Source organism: Eriocheir sinensis, chromosome 16 (genome assembly GCF_024679095.1).
Source record: "Eriocheir sinensis breed Jianghai 21 chromosome 16, ASM2467909v1, whole genome shotgun sequence".
Lineage (NCBI taxonomy): Eukaryota > Metazoa > Arthropoda > Malacostraca > Decapoda > Varunidae > Eriocheir > Eriocheir sinensis.
In genome coordinates this window covers 8,765,252-8,785,866 of record NC_066524.1, presented here as the reverse complement: position 1 = coordinate 8,785,866, position 20,615 = coordinate 8,765,252, and the positions used below count along the sequence as shown (strand labels likewise).

At 44.8% G+C, this 20,615-nt stretch overlaps 1 protein-coding gene across 1 annotated transcript in view; it reads right to left on the bottom strand.

Annotated features, from left to right (window-relative positions):
* LOC126999235 (elongation factor Ts, mitochondrial-like) overlaps window positions 1-15,943 on the bottom strand; it is a 33,956-nt gene extending 18,013 nt beyond the window's left edge. The window contains 2 exon segments of the mRNA XM_050861620.1: window positions 7,648-7,790; window positions 15,709-15,943. Coding sequence (XP_050717577.1) covers window positions 7,648-7,719 — 72 coding nt within the window. The 5' untranslated portion in view covers window positions 7,720-7,790; window positions 15,709-15,943.
* Window positions 15,944-20,615: the final 4,672 nt, after the last annotated feature.

Here is a 20,615-nt window from a genome sequence, read left to right as displayed (position 1 = left end):
ACCTGGTGGGAATGCGGGGTTTCGGGTGGGGGACACGAAATCCGTCGCATTCGCGTATTTTTTAGTGGGGGGGGGGTGATAAAAATTCCCTAGATCTAGGGAAATTCCCAAAATTTAGGGAATTTTTCCTCCCACCACCACTAAAATAAGCGTTTGCGACGAATTTAGTGTTTCCCATACGAAAACCACGCACTCACTGGATCTCCAAGCTTGTTTTGGGAGAGAAGCGTAGTGAACCCACCAAACGATGCTCACCTCACCATCTGGCGTGGCACCGGCGGCCATCTGTGCTCACATAAACCGCCTCCATCACACTCATGCCCTCTCACTAGTAGGTTGTCACCTCATCGCAAGGTTTCCGTCCTCCAAGTAGAGTCCGTGGCACCAAACACAGTGTATCTTCATTGTTTATCACTGACACAAGTAAAACCACCGGCTAGCCGGGATCCATCCAACACCGAGCCTTTAACAGTACTGCGGCTTGTGCAGGAAGTGCAGGCTCTCGAACCTCTTGCCCGAGCTGTTCGAACACGTGAATCCTTACTGACCGGATTTTGAATCTGCTTCACGGGCTCGTATTCCCAGTATACAAGGTGATTGTGGATATTGACTCCGCGCCTCAAGAATACGATAATATGCCTCCATATATCATAGTAAAAAAAAAATAAATAAATAAATAAAAGTAAAGAAGCCAAATTAATCCCCTTCCCCCAACGATCTTGGGGGACCTGCGTGAACTCAGGGTATTTGGGTGGGGAGCATATTTAGCTACTCCAACGAACTTCTGACCCCCTCTTAAAGGTGCGTGTTCTAAAAAAAAAATAACCACGCGTGGTGGACCTGGTCTCACATGCGTGGGCTAATGGCAAACTAAGCGTACCATCGCTAACCAAACGTACCATCGGTAATAGTATTAGGTAAAGGTGCGTGTTCTAAAAAAAAATAACCACACGTGGTGGACCTGGTATCACATGCGTGGGCTAATGGCTAACTAAGCGTACCATAGGAAATAGTATTAGGTAAAGGTGCGTTCCAAAAAAAAAATAATAATAAATAACCACGCGTGGTGGACCTGGTCTCACCTAGCGTATCATTGCTAACCGGATCGTTGGCAACGCTGCTCATATTGCAATGGCGTCGCCATGTAAACACATCGTCCGTATGTATAATATGCCCTTAAGTACAACATGGAGGCGTAATATCGTATTTTCGAGGTGTGGAGTGATTTTCAATAATTACCTTGCGTGGTTTCTGTACGTTGTAAAAAAAAAACGAAATGTATGAAATTTCCTTACATCTAAGTATCTGTAAGGAATTTCCCTACATCTAGGGTATTTTTCAACCCCTCATAACTCAAAAACTATGCATTTGCGATGCATTTCATGTTTACCACCGCATTCCCCGAAGGCTCAATGGCCCCCTAGCCAATTTTGGTTGCGAGGGGTGAGTATGGGCAAACACTAGAATAATACCATTAGCGGCAGGGTAGGCAAAGGAAAGTGGATAATTATGGGAGAGTCTGATGCACACATAGGCCTAAATAATGCACCAGTCAATAGAAATGGACACATGCTGCTAGACTTTGTGGAGACAGCTCATCTGAAAATTAAGAACTGGGAGCTTGAGGACCCAGTAACTTGGAGGGACAGAGGTGCAGCATCAGTTATAGATTATATCCTGGCAAGTGAGGCAGTGGAGAGAAACAAATGTGGGATATGGGAGGAAGAGGAGGTAGATATATCAGACCACATAATGATAGGTGTGACATGTGGAAAAGGAGGGAGGAAGGAACAGGAACAGGAGATGAAGACAAAATGGGACACGCTAAATCCTGACTGGGGAAACATAGGGCTAGCCTAGATGGAAAGCTATGTAGGGAAATAGAGAAGGGCAACAGGACAAGTGATCAGTGGGAAAAACAGGTAAAAGAGGTAATAGCAGAGGAGGCAAAGATATCAATAGGTATAAAGAAGTACAAGGTAGGAAAAAGGAGACTGAAAGGCTGGTGGGATGAAGAAGTAGAAAAAGCAATAGGAGATAGAAAAAGAGAAAACAGAAGGCAAAGAAAGTTGTGGAAATTGACAGAGAAAGAAGGGGAGCAGCACAGACAGGAATGGGAGACGGCATATAGCAGTATAGGAAGGTGCAAAGGGCAACGCAGATCTTAATTAATAAGATAGCTAATTGGGAGAGACTGCAGGCAGAGAAACTAAACAATCTACCCTGAGGGGAGAGAGAAAAGGAAGGATGGAAAAGACTGAAGAGGAACCTAGGAGGGAAAGAGGTGGATCAGAGGGTGATACTGAAAACAGAGGGCAGGGAGACTGGAACAGAGGAAGAAATAAGGTCAGTAATAGAGGAGTACTGGAGTAAGGTGATCAAGATAGATACAGGGGATAGAGGAATAGAGAACATGGTGATCTACAGTGACAGAAAGGAAATGGAGGAGGTAGGAATAGAAATAGGGGAGGTAGAGCGAGCACTGAAAATGTTGAAGAATGGGAAGGCGGCAGGAACAGATGACATTATCGGAGAATTCCTGAAGTATGGAGGAGATGCAGTCAGGAAGGTTATTTTTAATATCTGCAAGGAGGTTTTGGAGGAAGGGGAGGTACCACAGGACTGGAAAAAGAGCAGGGTAACTCTGATACACAAAGGAGGGGGAAAGGATAAAGCAGAGATAGGAAATTATAGGCCAATAGCTATCATGAACACCATGGCAAAGGTGTTTGGAATAGTAATAAATGAAAAGCTAAAGGCCTGGATAGAGTTGCAAAAGGTGCTTGGAGAGGAGCAGAGAGGATTTAGGAAAGGCGGAGGAGGGCTGGAAAATATATTTACCTTAAAAGAGATTATTGAAAGGAACAGGCTGCAGAAGGAGTTATACCTAGTATTTATAGATCTTGAAAAGGCATACGACACAGTGAACAGAGAAAAGCTCATTAGACTGCTAGAACATGTAGGTGTAGATGAAAAGATAGTAAATGTAATAGTCTATATGAGGGAAATGAGGTGCAGTTCATGTTAGGAGCAGCCACTACTGGGTGGTTAGTAAATAATGTAGGAGTCAGACAAGGCTGTGTGATGTCCCCGACGCTTTTCAACATGTACCTCGAGGAGATGATAGTGGGAATTAGGAAAGCCGGGAAAGGAGTAGAGATAGGAGGAGAGAGGTTAGGGTGCCTGGCCCACGGTGATGTGTAGTGCTGATGGCGGAGAGGAAGGAGAAGATGAAGGAGATCCTGCACATAGCCCACACATATGGGAGGGAGTGGGACCTGAAATTTAGTGAAAGAAAATGTAAGGTTATGGAGTTTGGTAGTGGAGGCAGTAGCCAATGGGTACTAGGAAACAACGTGCTGGAGGTAGTCGATAAATATGTGTACCTAGGAATGGAGGTTAGCAAGGAAGGCATAGGAGGGGAGAAACAGAGGAAGGTGAATGAAGGGAAGGCAAGGAGGATGTCAGGGATGATAATAAATGGAAGCAATAGAGTAGTAAACAAATATGACGTAGGGTGAAGTCTGTGGAAGGGAATAGCTGTACCATATTGCCTCTATGGATCAGAAATAATGCACTACAGATAAGGGGACATTGCACAGCTGGAAAAGGTTCAGAACATAGTAGGCAGGTGGGGATTAGGAGCCCCTGAGAGCACAGCGGTAGAAGCCATCAGAGGAGATATGGGCTGGAGCACGTTCAAGGAAAGAATTGTAAAGGGCAAGTTGGGCTTCCTAAAGAAAATTGAAGAGTAGTGAGGAGAGATGGGCAAAGAAAATAATGCAAGAAAGTGAAAACAAGTCCACCTGGGGGAAAGAGTTAGAGAGGTGGAAAAGAAGAGAACACCTGAGAGAGGAGTGGAATGAGATGGAGATCAGGGATGTGAAGAAGACAGTTGAAAGGAACGGACAAGTCAAATGGCAGGAAGGAATGAGTGGCAAGTCAACGCTAAAATGGTACAGCAGGAAACAGAAACCAGAGGGAGTACACTGGCATGTAGGAGACTGGGGGAGCAAACTATTGTTTAAAGCAAGAACAGGAACCCTGGAGCATAGACTTCACAACTAGTTGACGGGAAATCTCTTCAGTCTTGGCGCGCTGGCTTCGCGTAAGGGGCCGATTGTTATGGCGACTTTCACTGCGACAACTCAAACACACTCTGCGTTCTTACTCCGAATTTAAGTGGAAACAGGACGAAATCTTCAAGTTTTAGTGCATACAAGCAGGCAGGAGTGTCTCTAGAGTGATTTGGTCGAGGATTCAAGGTAACTTATATAAAATAGCACCATGCGTGCACTTTGAAAACGTTGTGTAAAAAATGGCAAATTTTCGTAACTTTAGGTTGAAATCTTTACGTAAAATGAATGATAACTGTAGGATAGTGAAGTCCACAGTTTTACGTATTAGGAAACAAGAAATGTACGTTTAGTTAGTGCCTACATGGCAACTCAGCTCGTCGGGTTCTTCCCCGGGGACGTGCAGGCCGACCTGGACCGGGCCAAGGCAGAGGAGAAGGAGGACGACGAGGTGATCTTGGCCCAGCTTGAGGAGCTGGCCGGCGACCAGCCGGACCCGCCCGACGACGAGTTGCTCCTCGCCGCGTCGGCAACTACGCCGGCTACCTGGCCAGGAAGGTCAGGCCAACTCCTCTGTGGCCAGTGCTGCAAGCAGGAGCTTGCCCAGCAGGAGGAGATGAAGATTACCGTGGAGCTCGAGAGGGGCGACCGCCCTCTGTGATGTTGACGCCCTGGTCGAGCTGGAGGCGGGCCAGGCGGTCCTGAAGCGACCATCTCTCCCAATGGCCCACATGGCGTCCTTCGGGATGTCGCTGTGGGACTCCCTGATGTGCAGGGAGGACAAGAAGGCGCAGGTTGAGGTTCCTCTCCTTGCCATGCGCCACAGGGGCGGGTTCAGGCACCTCCTGGAGTTCCTGGCGGCCTCAGACCCGACCTTGCAGGGGTACAGGTGCCAGGAGGGCACAACCTGGCCAACACCATCTTGCCGCACATCAGCAGGTCCCTCTTCAACTGTTTCGGTGCTAATTTCTCCAAGGACGTGACCTCAGAAGCGAGGAAGAACAAGGCCTTGAAGCAGCCGACCGGCAGGAAGAGGAGCAGTATCGAGGAGGGCAGGAAGGAGACGGCGAGGAACAGGGACGTGTACAAGTCCAGGAAACTGACCGGGGCCCTAAGTCATAGGCCAAAAGGCTAAAGTGATTGTTCAGGGACGAGGGCCAGATAGCCGGCAAGGCGTGCTGCGGCAATAGTGACATCGAATTCAACCAAAATAAGTTGTGATTGTATATAGAAAATGAATATTTTGCTTTTGTTGAGTAAAATTAAGATGTTTCTGCATGCTTTCCTCAAGTATTAAGTTTCTAATGTGAAAATTAAGTGATTTATTAGATGTTAAAACTTACGTAAAAATTGCACTAAATAAAAAAAAATAAGCTATTTCGGGCAAAACTTATAAGATATGCTAAATATTGCTATTGATTCTGAAAATATAAGTGATTATCTCTGCAGTTGGTGATGTTTGTGCATCTAGCGTAAAATCTGAGGATTTTATAGCCTTTTTAAGTTTTGTTATACTTATATAAAATACAATTAATCGGGATTGTATTAGGAGCGACTTTGAATTTTTTGATACCGCTGCTCATGGAGACTCATATATGCCTAAGGGAGGTGCCTGTTTTAGTTTCAGGTCGCTAGCTGCTTTGGTTTTGAAAATATTTAAATTTTAAATTTTTGAAAATCGGCCCCCTGCGAATCGTCCCCGCGCCCCGTTTCCCGTCAAGAGATTGTGAAGTCTATGCCTGGAGGTAAACGGCAGGAACAGGGACGGGGGAAACCAGGACTGTAGCTGTGGGACAGGGCAGATAGAAACAGTAGAACACCTAATAGTGGAATGCAGCAACTATGAGAGGCAGAGAGGGGAGTTAGTGGCAGGAGTAGTGATGGTAATAGGTGGAGAGGAGTGGGCTAGGAGGCTAGAGGAGGAAAACAGGGCGATCTGCACGGTGTTGGGGCTGTATGGGGACAAGAAGGAAACAGGGAGGAGAAGAATGGTGAAGCTGGCAAAAGTGTTCCTCGTGCAGTGCTGGAAGAAAGGGAACAAATGCATGAATAAGTGAAAATAAGTGATTTTATTGCAGTTAAGAAAGCTATGTAATACTGAAAAGGAAGGTATGTGAATAAGAAGGGAGAAACGAGAGGAGGAGGACCTAAGAAGCGATACAAAGCGTTACAGGTCAAAAGAAGAAGAAATGAAGGACTCCTGTAGCAGTCACCGCTCGAATCGCGTGTTCGGCATCCGCCGCTACAGAACGTCAAGTTACCACCCGCAGGCTAATGGCATGGTCGAGCGCTTACATCGGCAGCTGAAATCCTCCCTCATGGCATCCACCCAACGCGACAACTGGTCCCTGGCTCTTCCCTTGGTCCTCCTCGGCATCAGGTCCTCCCTGAAGGAAGACCTGCACCACTCCTCGGCTGAACTAGTGTACGGCACCAACCTCCGGCTCCCAGGCGAACTTCTGGCGCCCACCTGACACTGCCCCTGCGGCGTCCAGGACTTAGCCGCCCGCCTCAAAGGTGCCATGAGGAGCCTCCAGCCGGTGCAGCCTCGCTCTTCCCGAAGAAGACCTTCGTCAACCAGGACCTCGACACCTGCACCCACGTCTTAATGGCGTGGATGCCGTTCGGCGCCCTTGCAACAGCCCTACCAAGGACCATACCGCGTCCTGAGACGGACCAGAAAGACTGTCACGATAGACAGACTGGGTTCTCAGGACCTTGGTCTCCGTAACAGGGTCAAGCCGACTTACCTACTGGCCCCAGACCAGGCGCCCCATCTCTCCATCGCCAAACAACACCATCTGCACCACAGGAAGATATCGTTCCTTCTATGAAGTCACTGGGGAATATCTGTAGCAGTCACCAGCTTTCAATCGCGTGTTCCTTCCCCTCAGTGACACAAGAAAACGGGGTGCTGCAAAGAGAGACTAAGATTCTCAGTGTTTTCATGTAATGTCCATCGTCACTGTGTCTGTCAGTCTGTCTTGTCGCGTCTTCATCGTTAACTTTCCTTATATTTGTTTACCTTTGACTGTCCGTCCACGTTCTCTTGTTGTCCACCGTTACACATTGTTATACACATACACCAACACTTAAATGTTAACCTACACAAACAACATTCACACAAACGCATACCCACACAAACACCTTTTTTTTGTGTTGTGTTTGTCTTAATGACTTGTTGTATTTTTGTGCAATAAAGCAACCCTAACGGATACTGAGTTTCATTATCCGTGAACCGACTAGCACTTATAACACTCGCTACCACCAACACTCCCAACCAAGACCCATCAGCAGGAAAGACAGCAATATAAAGCAAAGCAACCACCCAAAAGTAGTTTAAGCCACTTGATGACATAAAAGTTGGATGTTCAGTCACTCATTTCTGGAAATGACAGAATATTCCTGCCACAAAATATACCAAATACTTGGCTACACACCTTGAGCCTGCCATATGCACAGTGCAGAGAAGGAAGTGTAGCGGTGAAGAGCATGACTGACCACGTCCCTGGTGCTGCCCAATAAAGAAATAAGTGAGTTGGTGTTCATAGGGGATGCAGGAGACACCTACCTTCTCCACGTCATTCTCATGCATCTCCAGCGCCTTCTTGCAATTGGATATGGAGAAGCCAGTCCTCTTCATGGCGCTGCCAGGAGTGACTTGCTGACTGCCCAGCGAGGGGGGCCCAAGTGTAGCCAGCAACTTTGCCTCATCTGTGGAGGGTGGTACAAGCAGGTGTCAGAACACGTTTGCATGCACCAGTTAGATTAACTTTATATATATGCCTGGAGAGGATAAGGCTCTATAGCAGGGGTGTGCAACCTTTTCACAGGAAGGGCCACTATTCAAGAATTGTACGTGATGGAGGGCCACACATTGGGGTGTTTATATATATATATATATATATATATATATATATATATATATATATATATATATATATATATATATATATATATATATATATTCAAATATCAACGGATAACAGTCGTGTGTGTGTGTGTGTGTGGATTGGCAGTTGGCCCCACTGTACATCTAGTTTTGAGCTTCAAAGAGTCGGGCCGCACTGTACAGTATTCAGTTTTGAAGGATCAGGCCACACTGGAAGGTCTTTTAAGGGCTGCATGCGGCCCCCGGGCCGCAGGTTGCACAGGGCTGCTCTGTAGCCATAGTCTAGCTACACTTTTCTCACAATAATTCTGCCCACACATAGTGCAGACTGTTCAAGCTAACAAAAGTGCTGCTCTATGCTATCCTTATACCTAGAAGAGCTACAGAGGTGAAGGTAGAAGGGAGGAGACCCGTTGGAAGAAGAAAAAAAAATAGACAGCAGTGTGCGGAGAAAGACATGAGAAGGATGAACAGGAAGGAGAGTCTACGATCGTCAAGTGGGAGAGACTCATAGCCCATCCAACTCCATAAAGGAATATAAAGACATTGAAGAAGAGGAATATGCCTGGAATTGTGACAAATTTACTCTGTCAACTTAGCAGAGAACCTTTCAATAAAAAATGTCAAATGTTGCAAACTCTAATTATTCTTGAGACTTATGGTACTTAACCAAAGAAATGTCTCAATTTTACTTCCTCTTTCCCCCCTCCCCTTGACCCTGATGGCACTACAGTGGTCACTTCCACCTCTAGCACTGAACTCTTCACTCCAATAATGTCTAAAAATTCCACTTCGCTTTCATAGCAATTTTCTAGCAATACTAACGAAATGCTTTGCAAGTAAAGACATTATATTGAACCCAGAAACGAACAGCAAGAGTTTCTGACATAAACTGCTCAAGTCTGCTTAACATCTCTTCCTTCTTGACTGGCTTCATTGATTGTTGAGCCTCCACACATCCATAAATATGTAATGAAAAAATCAATTTATCCAAAGAAGTAGGATGTCCTGATCCCAATTTTGTATAGGTTCTCAAGCAGAATATGATTAGATGCGCTTTGAAAGGCCTTAGAAATTAAAAAAAGTATGAGATCAACACCAACTGACGAGTAGTATACGTGTCCTCAAAAAATGCATTTTCCAAATATGGCCCCACAGGAGCTGTGGGCTAGGCCTGTGCCAGGGTAAGCTCTTACATCTATCCATGTGTAAAGACATGGTTTAAAATGCTATGTAAAGCATCCCTTGCAGTTTAAATTCTCATGGCATGCACATATTCTTGGAGTCTGCCACAATGCTTTTGTTTTGGCATAACCACAATAATTACTGTATTTGACAGCTTATACAATGCATGGGCTTATAGGACGCATTCCCCAATTTGGGCAGGCATTTAAAAATATATAATTAATGGGTTTAACCTAGGAGTGTCAGGCGAAGATTTTTACGCCTGACATTCATAGCCCTTCCCACTATCAGATATTTTTAAAAGTTTCACATGTACATATCAAGATCCTTATTAAATCCCTATATTTTACGTTTAAAACCCTTAATAACTGCTGGGACCCACCACAATTGGTTCTTCTTAGACTCGAGGGTACTGCTTTGAGACAAAAACAAATATGGCAGACAGCAACATTGTCAGAGATGGTAATTTTAGGTAACTCTCGATTTTCGTGAGTATTGTGTCCTAGAAGAAGTCACGTAAATCAAAAACAATTTAAATCAAACAAGAGTTAGGTTTCTATCGAAAAATAAGTATTCACTACATTCAGTGGAGAGAGAGAGAGAGAGAGAGAGAGAGAGAATATCCATATCACCGAGATATCCACTCAGGCACTCAGTCTCAGCCTCACTCGTGTGAGGAAGAAATGAGGGACACCATGAGCGACTGGCTAGTATTGGTACCAGTACCGAGCAGTCTGGTACCGGTCTGGTACCGATTTTTTTTATCATAGTTCTACATCATAATTCTAGATGTTGTATTAATTAAGTACATTTTTAAAACATAAGGAAGTGTGAAATTTCAAACTTGAATGTGCTTCAAGGTTTGCTGAACATGTATGTAAGGTAAAAATGTTAAAAAGATAAGCGCAATATGGAGAAACAGGCACTTGTAAATACCAAATAATAACTAATCTTCTCAATATCTCATCAATATTGTCCATTTATTGTTTGTGTCAATCAATTAAAGAAAGTTTAAGTTTTATGAAGGTCTGTCAGAGTTTTATGATCCCTGGCTCCATACTAAGGACCACAGCAGGTCTTGCATGTGTCGTCAGGTTTGGTGTACAGTAATCCCTCGTCTATCGCAGGGGTTAGGTTCCAGAACCCCCTGCGATAGGCGAAAATCCGCGAAGTAGCGATCTTATATTTTTTTTAATTATTTACATATATTTTAAGGCTTTATAAACCCTCCCCACACTCTTACAAATCTTTCCCACACTCCTATTGACCTTTCCCACTCTTATAAACACTTCCTAAGCCGTTTCGTTGTTATGACGCGGTCCCAATAAATGATTCTATAATTCTTGTTTCGGCTTTCGACATTTGCTTCATAAATACGAAATTCACGCAGGAATTAGTTTGGCGGGGTGGAAGAATACTCAGAGAAAGGACAATATGAGCATAGCTCACTTCTTTTATATCACAATTAGGTAAATATGGAAGGGGAAAGGGAGGAGAGGAACAGAGTGAGTCATGAAAAAAATACCAATAGAGGATGTAAGAAGGGAGAACAAGGAAAAGTAGTGGAGGAAACAGAGAGAGATAAAGAGGATGAAAACAAAGAGAAGGGTGTGGGGAGGGAGCGACAGTGGGGAGAGTCATGTCAGGTCCTGAGGGAAAGTCAGGTAAGGGCTTCAGTCAGGACATGACCTGACTCACTTTCTCCCTCCCCTTTCCATTTCACCTTCTGTGTTTGTGTTTACCTAGTTGTAAACACACACACACACACACACACACACACACACACAGAAAGGGAAATGAGAGGAGTGAAGGGAGGGTGTGGCAGAAGGGAGACTCAGGTCAGGGCTTTGGTCAGGACATGACCTGACTCACTTCTGCCCCTCCCTCCACACACCCTTCCCATTTCCCCTTCTGTGTGTGTGTGTGTGTGTGTGTGTGTGTGTGTGTGTGTGTGTGTGTGTGTGCGTGTGCGAGCGAGCAAGCGAGTGAGTGTGTGTGTGTGTGTGTGTGTGTGTGTGCATTTGTATTTACCTAGTTGTGACATACGGGAAAAGAGCTTATTCAACTTTTCCTTAAAATCATGAATGTTTCTTGCACAAACCACCTCTTCCTCCAGTCTATTCCATAGCTCAATGCTTCTGTTTGGGAAGCTAAACTTTTTCACATCTCGCCTACACGTGGTCGCCGTCAACTTCTTTCCATGTCCTCTCGTTTCTCTCTCACTCCACACACACAGGTCCTCTCTGTCCAGATTCTCCATCCCACTCACCACCCTGTACACCGCTATCAGGTCTCCTCTTTTTCTTCTTCTCTCCAGGGTTGTGAGCCCCATGCTATTGAGTCTCTCCTCATAAGTCCGATCCCTAAGTTCCGGTACCATCTTAGTTGCCACTCTCTGTACTCTTTCCAGCTTTCTTATGTTCTTCTTTTCATGAGGAGACCAGACCACTGCTGCATACTCCAACCTTGGCCTTATCGTTGTAACTATTATTTTCTTCATCATCTCTTCGTCCAAATACACAAATGCCATCCTTATGTTCTTCAGCAAATTCATAGTTTGTCCCGTTATCCTGTTGATGTGTTTGTCCGGTGACATGTTCTCTGAGACAGTCACTCCTAAATCTTTTTCTTCCATTCCTCTGCATATTATCTCACTTCCCATCTTGTAATCATATTCCATCTTCTACCGCTCCTACCAAACTCTATTTTTTTACATTTCCCAAGGTTGAATTCCATCTGCCATGTACCACTCCACTCCCATATTTTGTCCAGGTCCCTCTGCAATGCCTCACAGTCCTTCACATCATTCACTCGTCTCAATAGCTTTGCATCATCTGCAAACAAACTCACATAGCTGGTCACTCCGTCCACCATATCATTTATATAAACAGCAAACATTATTGGCGCCAGCACTGAACCTTGTGGGACCCCACTCCTCACTGGGCACCAGTTGGAAACCCTGTCCTTGATTATTGTCCTCATTTCCATGTTAGTTAGGAAGTCCTCCGGCCACCTAATCAGTCCATCACCCACTCCACCCCTATTTTTAATTTTCCAAATTAGTCTTCTGTGTGGTACTTTGTCGAATGCCTTTTTCAAATCCAGGTACACTCCATCCCCCCAGCCTTCTCTTGTATTAAATCTGTCACCCTTGAGTAGTAACACAACAAGTTGGTGACACAAGATCTCCCTCTCCTGAATCCAAACTGGCAATCCGATAATCCGTGCGTGTGTGTGTATGTGTTCATATAATCTAATGGGGAAGGAGAAAGGGAGGAAGAGTGATAAAGTGAGAGATAAGACTAAAGATAAGAGGGTGTGAGAAAGGAGGAAACAAGGGAAATGGGTGGAGGAAATGGGATGGGAAAAGAAGAGAGAGGTAGGGAGGGTCAGGTAAAGGTGAGGAAAGAGGGGGAGAGAAAGGGTGTGAGTGGGAGGGAAAGAGATTAAAAGAGAAAAACTGTGAGGGAGGTGAAAGGAAAAGAAGAAAGAAATGAGAAGGAATGAGAAAAATACAGAGACGGCGAGGGAGAAGAAAGAAAGGCAGTGGGGGAGGAGTGAACCAGGGAAAAGACTAACGGCGCAATAGGCCACGACGAAAAAAAAAATAGGTGGGTGACGTAGGTGCTTATTTAGGCGTGTTCCTACCTTTACCTACGTTTTCATTTTTTAGGCTAGAAAATGCTTATTTTACCACAAAATCCCGCGATATAGCGAAAAATTTGGGATACGATACAATTTGAAAATCCGCGATACAGCGAGACCGTGATATGGCGAGGGATTACTGTACAAACGTCCGCTAGTTTACTTTTCTTCCTGAATGGTGTTATTTTATATGAAGTAGCAGTAAGTACTACTGTTGTACACTGTTACTTTAGAAAAGAGTTGTTGTTGTTGGAGTACAGCGCTCACCACCTTGTTTATGTTTACGCAGAGGTTTGCGGTTTCACTCACGTGCCATTGCAGCACTAATACTTCACTAGCCAGTAACCCAAAGCTGAACCTTGACCTTATAGGTTGCAGGGTAATTTTCGGGGACATTTTTTTTTGGAAAAAAGTACATCTTATAAGCCGTCAAATACGGTACATACAGTATACAAAAAGTTACTTAGTGAGGTGACCTATGAAGAACAAATTACTGCCTGGCACCTCTCTGCAAGATCTTATTTACTGAGTGGCAAGGAGGGCAGACAGAGAGAGGTTCTGTGGCCACAGTCTGCCAACACTTTTCTCTCAATAATTCCGCCCACACCCAAGGCAGACTGTTCAGGCTAACAATAGTGCCGCTCTACGCTGGAGAGGATGGAGAGTGTGATTAACTTGCCAGAGTGAGCAAGTAGCTGCAGCAGAGCCTCCAGTGGGCCCTTCAACATCTGGACATCATCCTCCCTTGCCACCTCCTGTTCCCTCAGCGTCTGTGCCGTGAGACTCTTCCCCTCCCTTCCCCACTTCCAGGATGGGAGAAGGATCAGTCCCTCATTGTGAAGCTCAAGATGCTGAAGGAAATGATACACAGAGTAGTGTGTAATGTGTGTGCCACGAAGGGATGTGCGGTATCGACAAAAAAATTTCTGAAATAAAACCGTTATGCCTCTTCCCGGTATAAGTCATGGTACCGGTAATGCCGGTATTTCCTTAAAAAGTACCGGTAATACCGGAAACAGTATCTACTTTTGAAATGGAAAAATATTCCTTTGTCTATTCTCGTACAAAATGTAACACTACAATCAAACAAGGTATAGGAGACTTCCAACTTTTATTATTTTTTGCATAAATAGCATTTTTAAAATAATGAAAATATTAAAACATAATATCCAAATTTCAAACATTTATTTAGGGGTCTGTTTGTGTAATAATAATAATAATAATAATAATAATAATAATAATAAATGGTTTAATAAGAAAACTGCATCACAATGATGGAAATACTGATGCTCATAGATATAAAAGTAATAAATAAAAAAAATAATAGAGTAATGGTAATAATTAAACTATGTATGTACACAAACTAAACATTATTTAAGGTATTTACATTAACCTAAGATTGATTGATTGATTGATAATTATTTTATTGTTGCAAGTAAACAACAAAGAAGAGAGTAACATGCCATCCAGGCAGTACATAGTGTGCAGGCCCACAGGCTGGGTAAACTTTGGCTGGGTTACTTGGGCTGATGGTGGACCTGATGGCACGAATGTCGGAGGCATTAACACATGCTAGGGGGGCCTGGGATGCATTTCCTGCATTCTAGGCACTCTGAAAGCCTATTTCACGCAACTGCAATGAGCTGATATTTTCCCTTTTAAAATGGATAAGACTGTTAAAATAACACCAGTGATCAGTCTATTTTTATCAAGCTATAGTCAGCTCTTACAGTACTTAGTCATCATCTGACATCATCTGACTGCAACTGCTTTGGCTGCTGCAGTGCAGCTGGTGGACACCTTGTGTGTCTAATTGGCTTCAGGGATTCTGGGTCCATCTTTCTTTGCTAAGCTTCATCAGACTTTATGATGCTACAGTACCCGTCAGTTGAAGTGTCACACTTGGCCCCGTGACACTTCTTGTGGTGGGATTTGGTATGAAGTGTAAATCAGGGGGAGAAAACTCGCCTGGTAGAAAATGACCACATGGCAACCTTCCTCACGCTCTTCTTAATCTACCAAACAGGGAAAACAATGACATCACTGACACAAGCAAAACCACCGGCTAGCCTTGATCCGTGCCAGTATCTCATAATCTACTTTATGAAACATCAGTATCTCTTCATATATCTTTTCTACAAACCTTCAACAGTCATGGAAACGCTTTGAAAATCCAATTCAAGGACTTTTTTTTTTTACTCTTAAAAATAGGGGATAATGTTTACGAAAACGCGTCGCCTCCTCTGGTGACAGTGCAGCCGTTGTTGCGAGAAATATCTCCTCGCTGAAATAATTCACATATACATGTTAGAAGGGGGGGTCGAGGGGGGTGCAGCCCCCCCGTTAGTAGGTCGTAAAGTTCGGTTGGAGTAGTTTAAATATGCTCCCCGACCCTAAACCCTCTGCAAGCTATTTTACGGCTGCGGCGGCTGCAGCGTCGTTGCAGCCGTCGCCAGAGGAGGCAACGCGCTTTCGTAAACATTATCCCCTATTTTCAAGAGTAAAAAAAAAGTCCTTGAATTGGATTTTCAAAGCGTTTCCATGACTGTTGAAGGTTTGTAGAAAAGATATATGAAGAGATACTGATGTTTCATAAGGTAGATAATGAGATACTGGCACGGACCTAATACGAATCTTAACCCGAATCTTAACCGTTCAAAGTCCAGAGCTGGATACACAGAGACTACTGTGAGTTAGATGGAGGACGGTAAACTGTTAAGACATACAATTCCAACATAAAATTAAGGTGTCAGGAAAGGGGTCATGAAACTTGTAAGCCTTAATATTGTTTCTGACATAGGTGCAAACATGCTTAGGAAAAATGGAATCACAGCACACACACACCGGCGTTTGTGTCAGGCAGGCGCAGCCCAGCCACAACAGCTAGCACAGTGTACGCGGCATACTCACGGCGAGCAGAGGCGTCCTGAGTAACGCAGCCCTCATGCTGGGCGGCAAAGGCGTGGCGGGCGGCGGCACTGACACTAGGCGGCGGGGAGGCGGCTGGCACTCGTGGACGCCGATCAGCTGAGTGGACCCGGCTCTCGATCTTGATCTTGATGTCACAGCTGACTTGGGATTTCTACTAGGCCAGGCCTTTGTAACGGCAGCTCCTGTAAAAAGAAACGAAAACGTACACCGTATTGGCTATACAGGTAGCGCCACACGTGGCCAGTCGGTGAACTGCCAAAGCAGTACTATCCATAGAATTCAAGTTCTGTACTAGAGTGCGTCTGAGGCTGCCTCTAGGATACAAAGGCCTTAATTGGTAACGCCACCGCTCCAAGCCAACGACTGCACACACGATTTCCTGACTACTATTTGACATGGAAAAAAACTGAAATCGGGTAGGAGTGAAGTGTATGCAATCATCGGCTTGGAGCGATGGCGGCACCATGGCCGTGAATCCCGGAGACAGCCTCAGACGCACTCTAGTCTATAACTAGCAACTCTATGGAATAGAGTTGAGTTGCCACCACTGATCTCTATTATAACTGGATTGGTTGACTCCACAGAGTTATATACTGGAGGGTTCAACTCATGGAGGTATTATAACAGGAGGCGCCTTCCCGCGCCGTCCCCATACAGGCGAGTGAAGCCAGTGGGCGGAGCTTACAGAGTCTGTGGGCGGAGCTTACAATCGGCAGATAGACCCAAAACATTGCGATCTCCTGGGCGGAACTAAGGGAATTTACCACTTGTTTTTGCATCTAGACGAAAAATTAAAAAAAGAATTGATGGCTTGAGTTATGAAAAGTACATAAAATTTTCCTATATATTTAATGTAGATCTATTATTAACGACATTTAAGGTCAAGGCAGTCCCGTGGCTTAAAAAAAAAACAATGAAAGGGCCCCGGCATTCCATGACAGTGTTGCAGTGTGTGTCCCTCGGCCTGGCACACAGCGTGCAGCAGACACAGGGGAGTTAATAACCTCCCAGTAGTACCTATAGCCTAGCCTAAGACGCATTGCTACCACATCCTGAGGGGCACTGTGTCGCCCATAGGGGTAAACAGTGGTGGGAGACACTTGCATAATGGAGGCTGCTGGTGCTACCATTGTCACAGCAGTGTCTGAGTTGGGTAGCAATGTTATTATGGAAATAATCCCTAACTATATTCTTAACATAGCTAAGCGTATAGTCAGTGTCAGGGTCCACTGTGTCATCCTGAAGGGCACGTCGAGCAAGGCAGTCTGCCTTTTCATTGTGCTGGATGGAAGGGCACCCAGGTGAAGTGGACCGTGGCACCTGCGGCCTCAAGGGCACGGAGGGCAGTCAGGCACTTAGTCACAAGATCACAGTCTGTAGGGGAGGAGGACACAGGTTCATGTAATGCAGCCTGGCTATCAACAAACAAGTATACATCTTTGCGAAAAGCTGCTACAGTGTGGCGAGCCTCAAGTATGGCATACAGCTCAGCCCAGGTCGAGGACAGGTACCCTGGCAGCCGCCTGGAAATCTCAATGTCAGTGTACAACAGAACTGCAGATTTCTATCATATGTAGCCCTATCTGATTATACAGTTCTCAACTCACCTGTGAAATGATGTAGAACCACTACGTTCCCTTTTCGTGCAGCCATATGAACATATGAACATAAGAACGTAGGAGTCTGCAAGAGGTCGGTAGGCCTGTACAAGGCAGCTCCTTTGAATCTAAGCTCCCGTGTATCTAACCCCACCTAATATCGCTGTCCATGAATTTATCTAATCTATTTATTAATGTGACAACTGTATTGGCAATCAGCACGTGACTGCAAACCTGTTCCACTCATCCACCAACCACTCTGTTAGTAAACCAATTTTTGCCTATGTCCCTGTTGAATCTGAATTTATCCAGTTTAAACCCATTACTTAGTGTCCTACCCGGTTCTCTTACCAACAAAACCTTATAATTATCCCCCTTCATCCATTTATAAACCTCGATCATGTCTCCACGCACCCTTCGCCTTTCTAGAGAATGCAAGTTTAACTGTTTGAGTCTTTCCTCGTATGGCAAGTTTCTCAACCCCTGAATCATCTTCGTTATCCTCCTCTGCACCGATTCTAACACTTTGATATCCAGGTGACCAGAACTAAACCACATAGTCAAGATGAGGTCTAACTAATACTAAATATAGTTTGAGGAAGACTTCGGCGCTTCTATTGCTCCTTCTATTGGCTCCTTCAAATAAATCCCAGTACCCTATTTGCTCGATTTCTAGCATGAATGCATTGTGCCCTTGGACGGAGATCAGGAGCTCACTCAGACCCCTAAATCCCTCTCGCACCCAGACCTGCTTATGAAAGTGTCATTAAGCAATAGTTATGTGAGGGGTTGTTCCTACCTACACTCAGAAAAGGCAGGGATTGTATGCACTTTCAATGCGTCTACTGGATCAGCTGATATATGTTTTGAGTCTAAGGGGGGTGGGGAGACAGCGGACCAATAGCGCGTTGGCTTCGCGTTCGTGACGTCATGGCGGCTCCTCCCATAATACCTCCATGGTTCAACTCCAGTCTCTCGCCACGGTGAGAGGTGAAGCCACTGCTCCTGCCTGTAACTCTGTGGTCGGCCGCCATACGGTGACGGATTGGCGACCTTTCCATGATTCCACATGTTTACACTTAACCACTATTAGCTAGCCACCATTATGATATTTTGGAAAACTGAGCCGATCATCGTGTTGATGAGACATTGCTGCATATCATGATCATAAATTTATTGCACTTTGGTATACCTACAATAGAATAATGAGAAAAATATATGGTAGTGTATTGTTGTGCTGGAAGCTTCCCCCGGGGTCTATGGGCCTCTGGAAGACTCTGGGAGGAGCGAGCAGGGGGGCGAGGAGCAAGGCCCCGCCCGCACACCCCGCGGGGCCTGCGGCCAAGCGCCAGGCGGGAAGTGTTGCCAACTCGCACATATTTTTGCTACATGTTCTTGTATGATCTAATATATACTGTAACGTTCTCGACTGTACTGTTCGGTATATATATAGGAGAAGAGGGCGAGAGGAGTCAGTCCCAGTCATAGTAAGAGTGGCCAGTGCACAAGAGTCAAGAGTGAATTGTACTACTAAGGAAGAATATTAAACTACAGAAGCTGTGCAAGGTGTTTACATGTAATGGCCCGAAATGTACTACAATTGTAATGGTATTTTTCCCCATGTAAATAGAGTTAACCTGGGGTGTTTGCGCAACCAGTTATATATGTATGTGGGTTTCTCGATGAGAGAGAGAGAGAGAGAGAGAGAAAGGAAAGAAGGAAGTACACAAGAGAAGGAGGAAAAAAATGAAAAGTATGAGAGGAGAGAGAGAAAGAATTAAGTTTGAGAGAGAAGGGAGAGAGAGAGAGAGAGAGAGCGAGAGGGAAGAGATGGGTGTTGAAACAAAGAGGCCTGTTGTGCTCCCATATCTCCCCTACAATCTGTAGTGTCAACAAAATTCAGAGGTGTCAGGGGTCAAAACAGGGTATATCGTTGCCAAAAGTGGTCAATCTGCCTTCTTTTAATTATTGCGGGAGAACGGTAAATATTTATAATGGAAATAAAATACCAGTGACGTCACACCAAGGCATTTTGGGGCCGAGACTAACGCCCCTTCCTCGCACTAGGTTGTGGGAGCGAGCTCAATCTCACGAGCGACATCGCCCCTTTCAGGTGAGGAAAGAACTGTTCACGGTCTTCAACTCACTTTGGCTATAACTGAGACTGGATTCTCACGAGCGACATCGCCCCTTTCGGTGCGCCAAAGGCAAGCCTGACAGATGGGAAGCTGGGCGTCGTTCAGTAGGGATGGGCAAGTACCGTTAATTTGAGTACCGGTAGTACCGGTACCGAAAACTCAAGTACCGTTAGTACCGGTACCGGTACCGGTACCCAAAGGAGTTTTTTTTTTCTTAATGACTTCTGATGAAATTCCCAAACAAATTTCCTGTAAAGAAAACCCTCTCTCTTCCTTCAACTTAATATCAACTAGAGTAGAAATGCAACGTTTAGGAGCCTTCTGATTAAGATGGCGGCTGCGGGCTTCAGGATTATAACCAGGCTAATACAGAGAAAGCCAATCCAGTTATAACAGAGATCAGTGACTGCCACATGTGGCCCTGTCTGTATAGCCAATACGGTCCAGATCTCTCCCCTTATACCGGTCCAAAGCTTTCTCTTCTCCATCTCTTTCTTCCACTTGTTCAGACCCTCATCTTTCATTGCTCTATGTATCACATTAATTTTTTTCCGCTCAAACCCCTCTCTGCTATAGGGATGTGCGGTATCGACAAAAATACGTACGTACCGGTATTGCCGATACCGGTTTTCTGAAATAAAACCGGTACGCCTCTTCCCAGTATAAGTCATGGTACCGGTAATACCGGTATTTCCTCAAAAATACCGGTAATACCGGTAACGGTATTTAGGTACTTTTGAAATAGAATTTTTTTCCTTAGGCGGGAAGTGTTGCCAACTCGCCCATAGTTTTGCTACATGCTCATTCCTGTGTGATCGAATATACTGTAACGTTCTAGACTGTACTGTTCGGTATGTGTGTATATATATATATATATATATATATATATATATATATATATATATATATATATATATATATATATATATATATATATATATATATTGTTATAAGGGTATATTTGTATGTGTTATCTGTGTATTTGTGTGTGGGGGTGTTAGTTCAGAGGAGAGAGAGTTGAGCTGCGATAGAACAGAGACGTGCTGCCCGCTAGCGTGTGCCCTGCCCGTAGTAGCGAGCACTGTGCTGTGTCTGCCCCCCTCTGTGTACTGGGAGTTACTGTGCCTCGTGAACCAGTGCTTGTACGGTG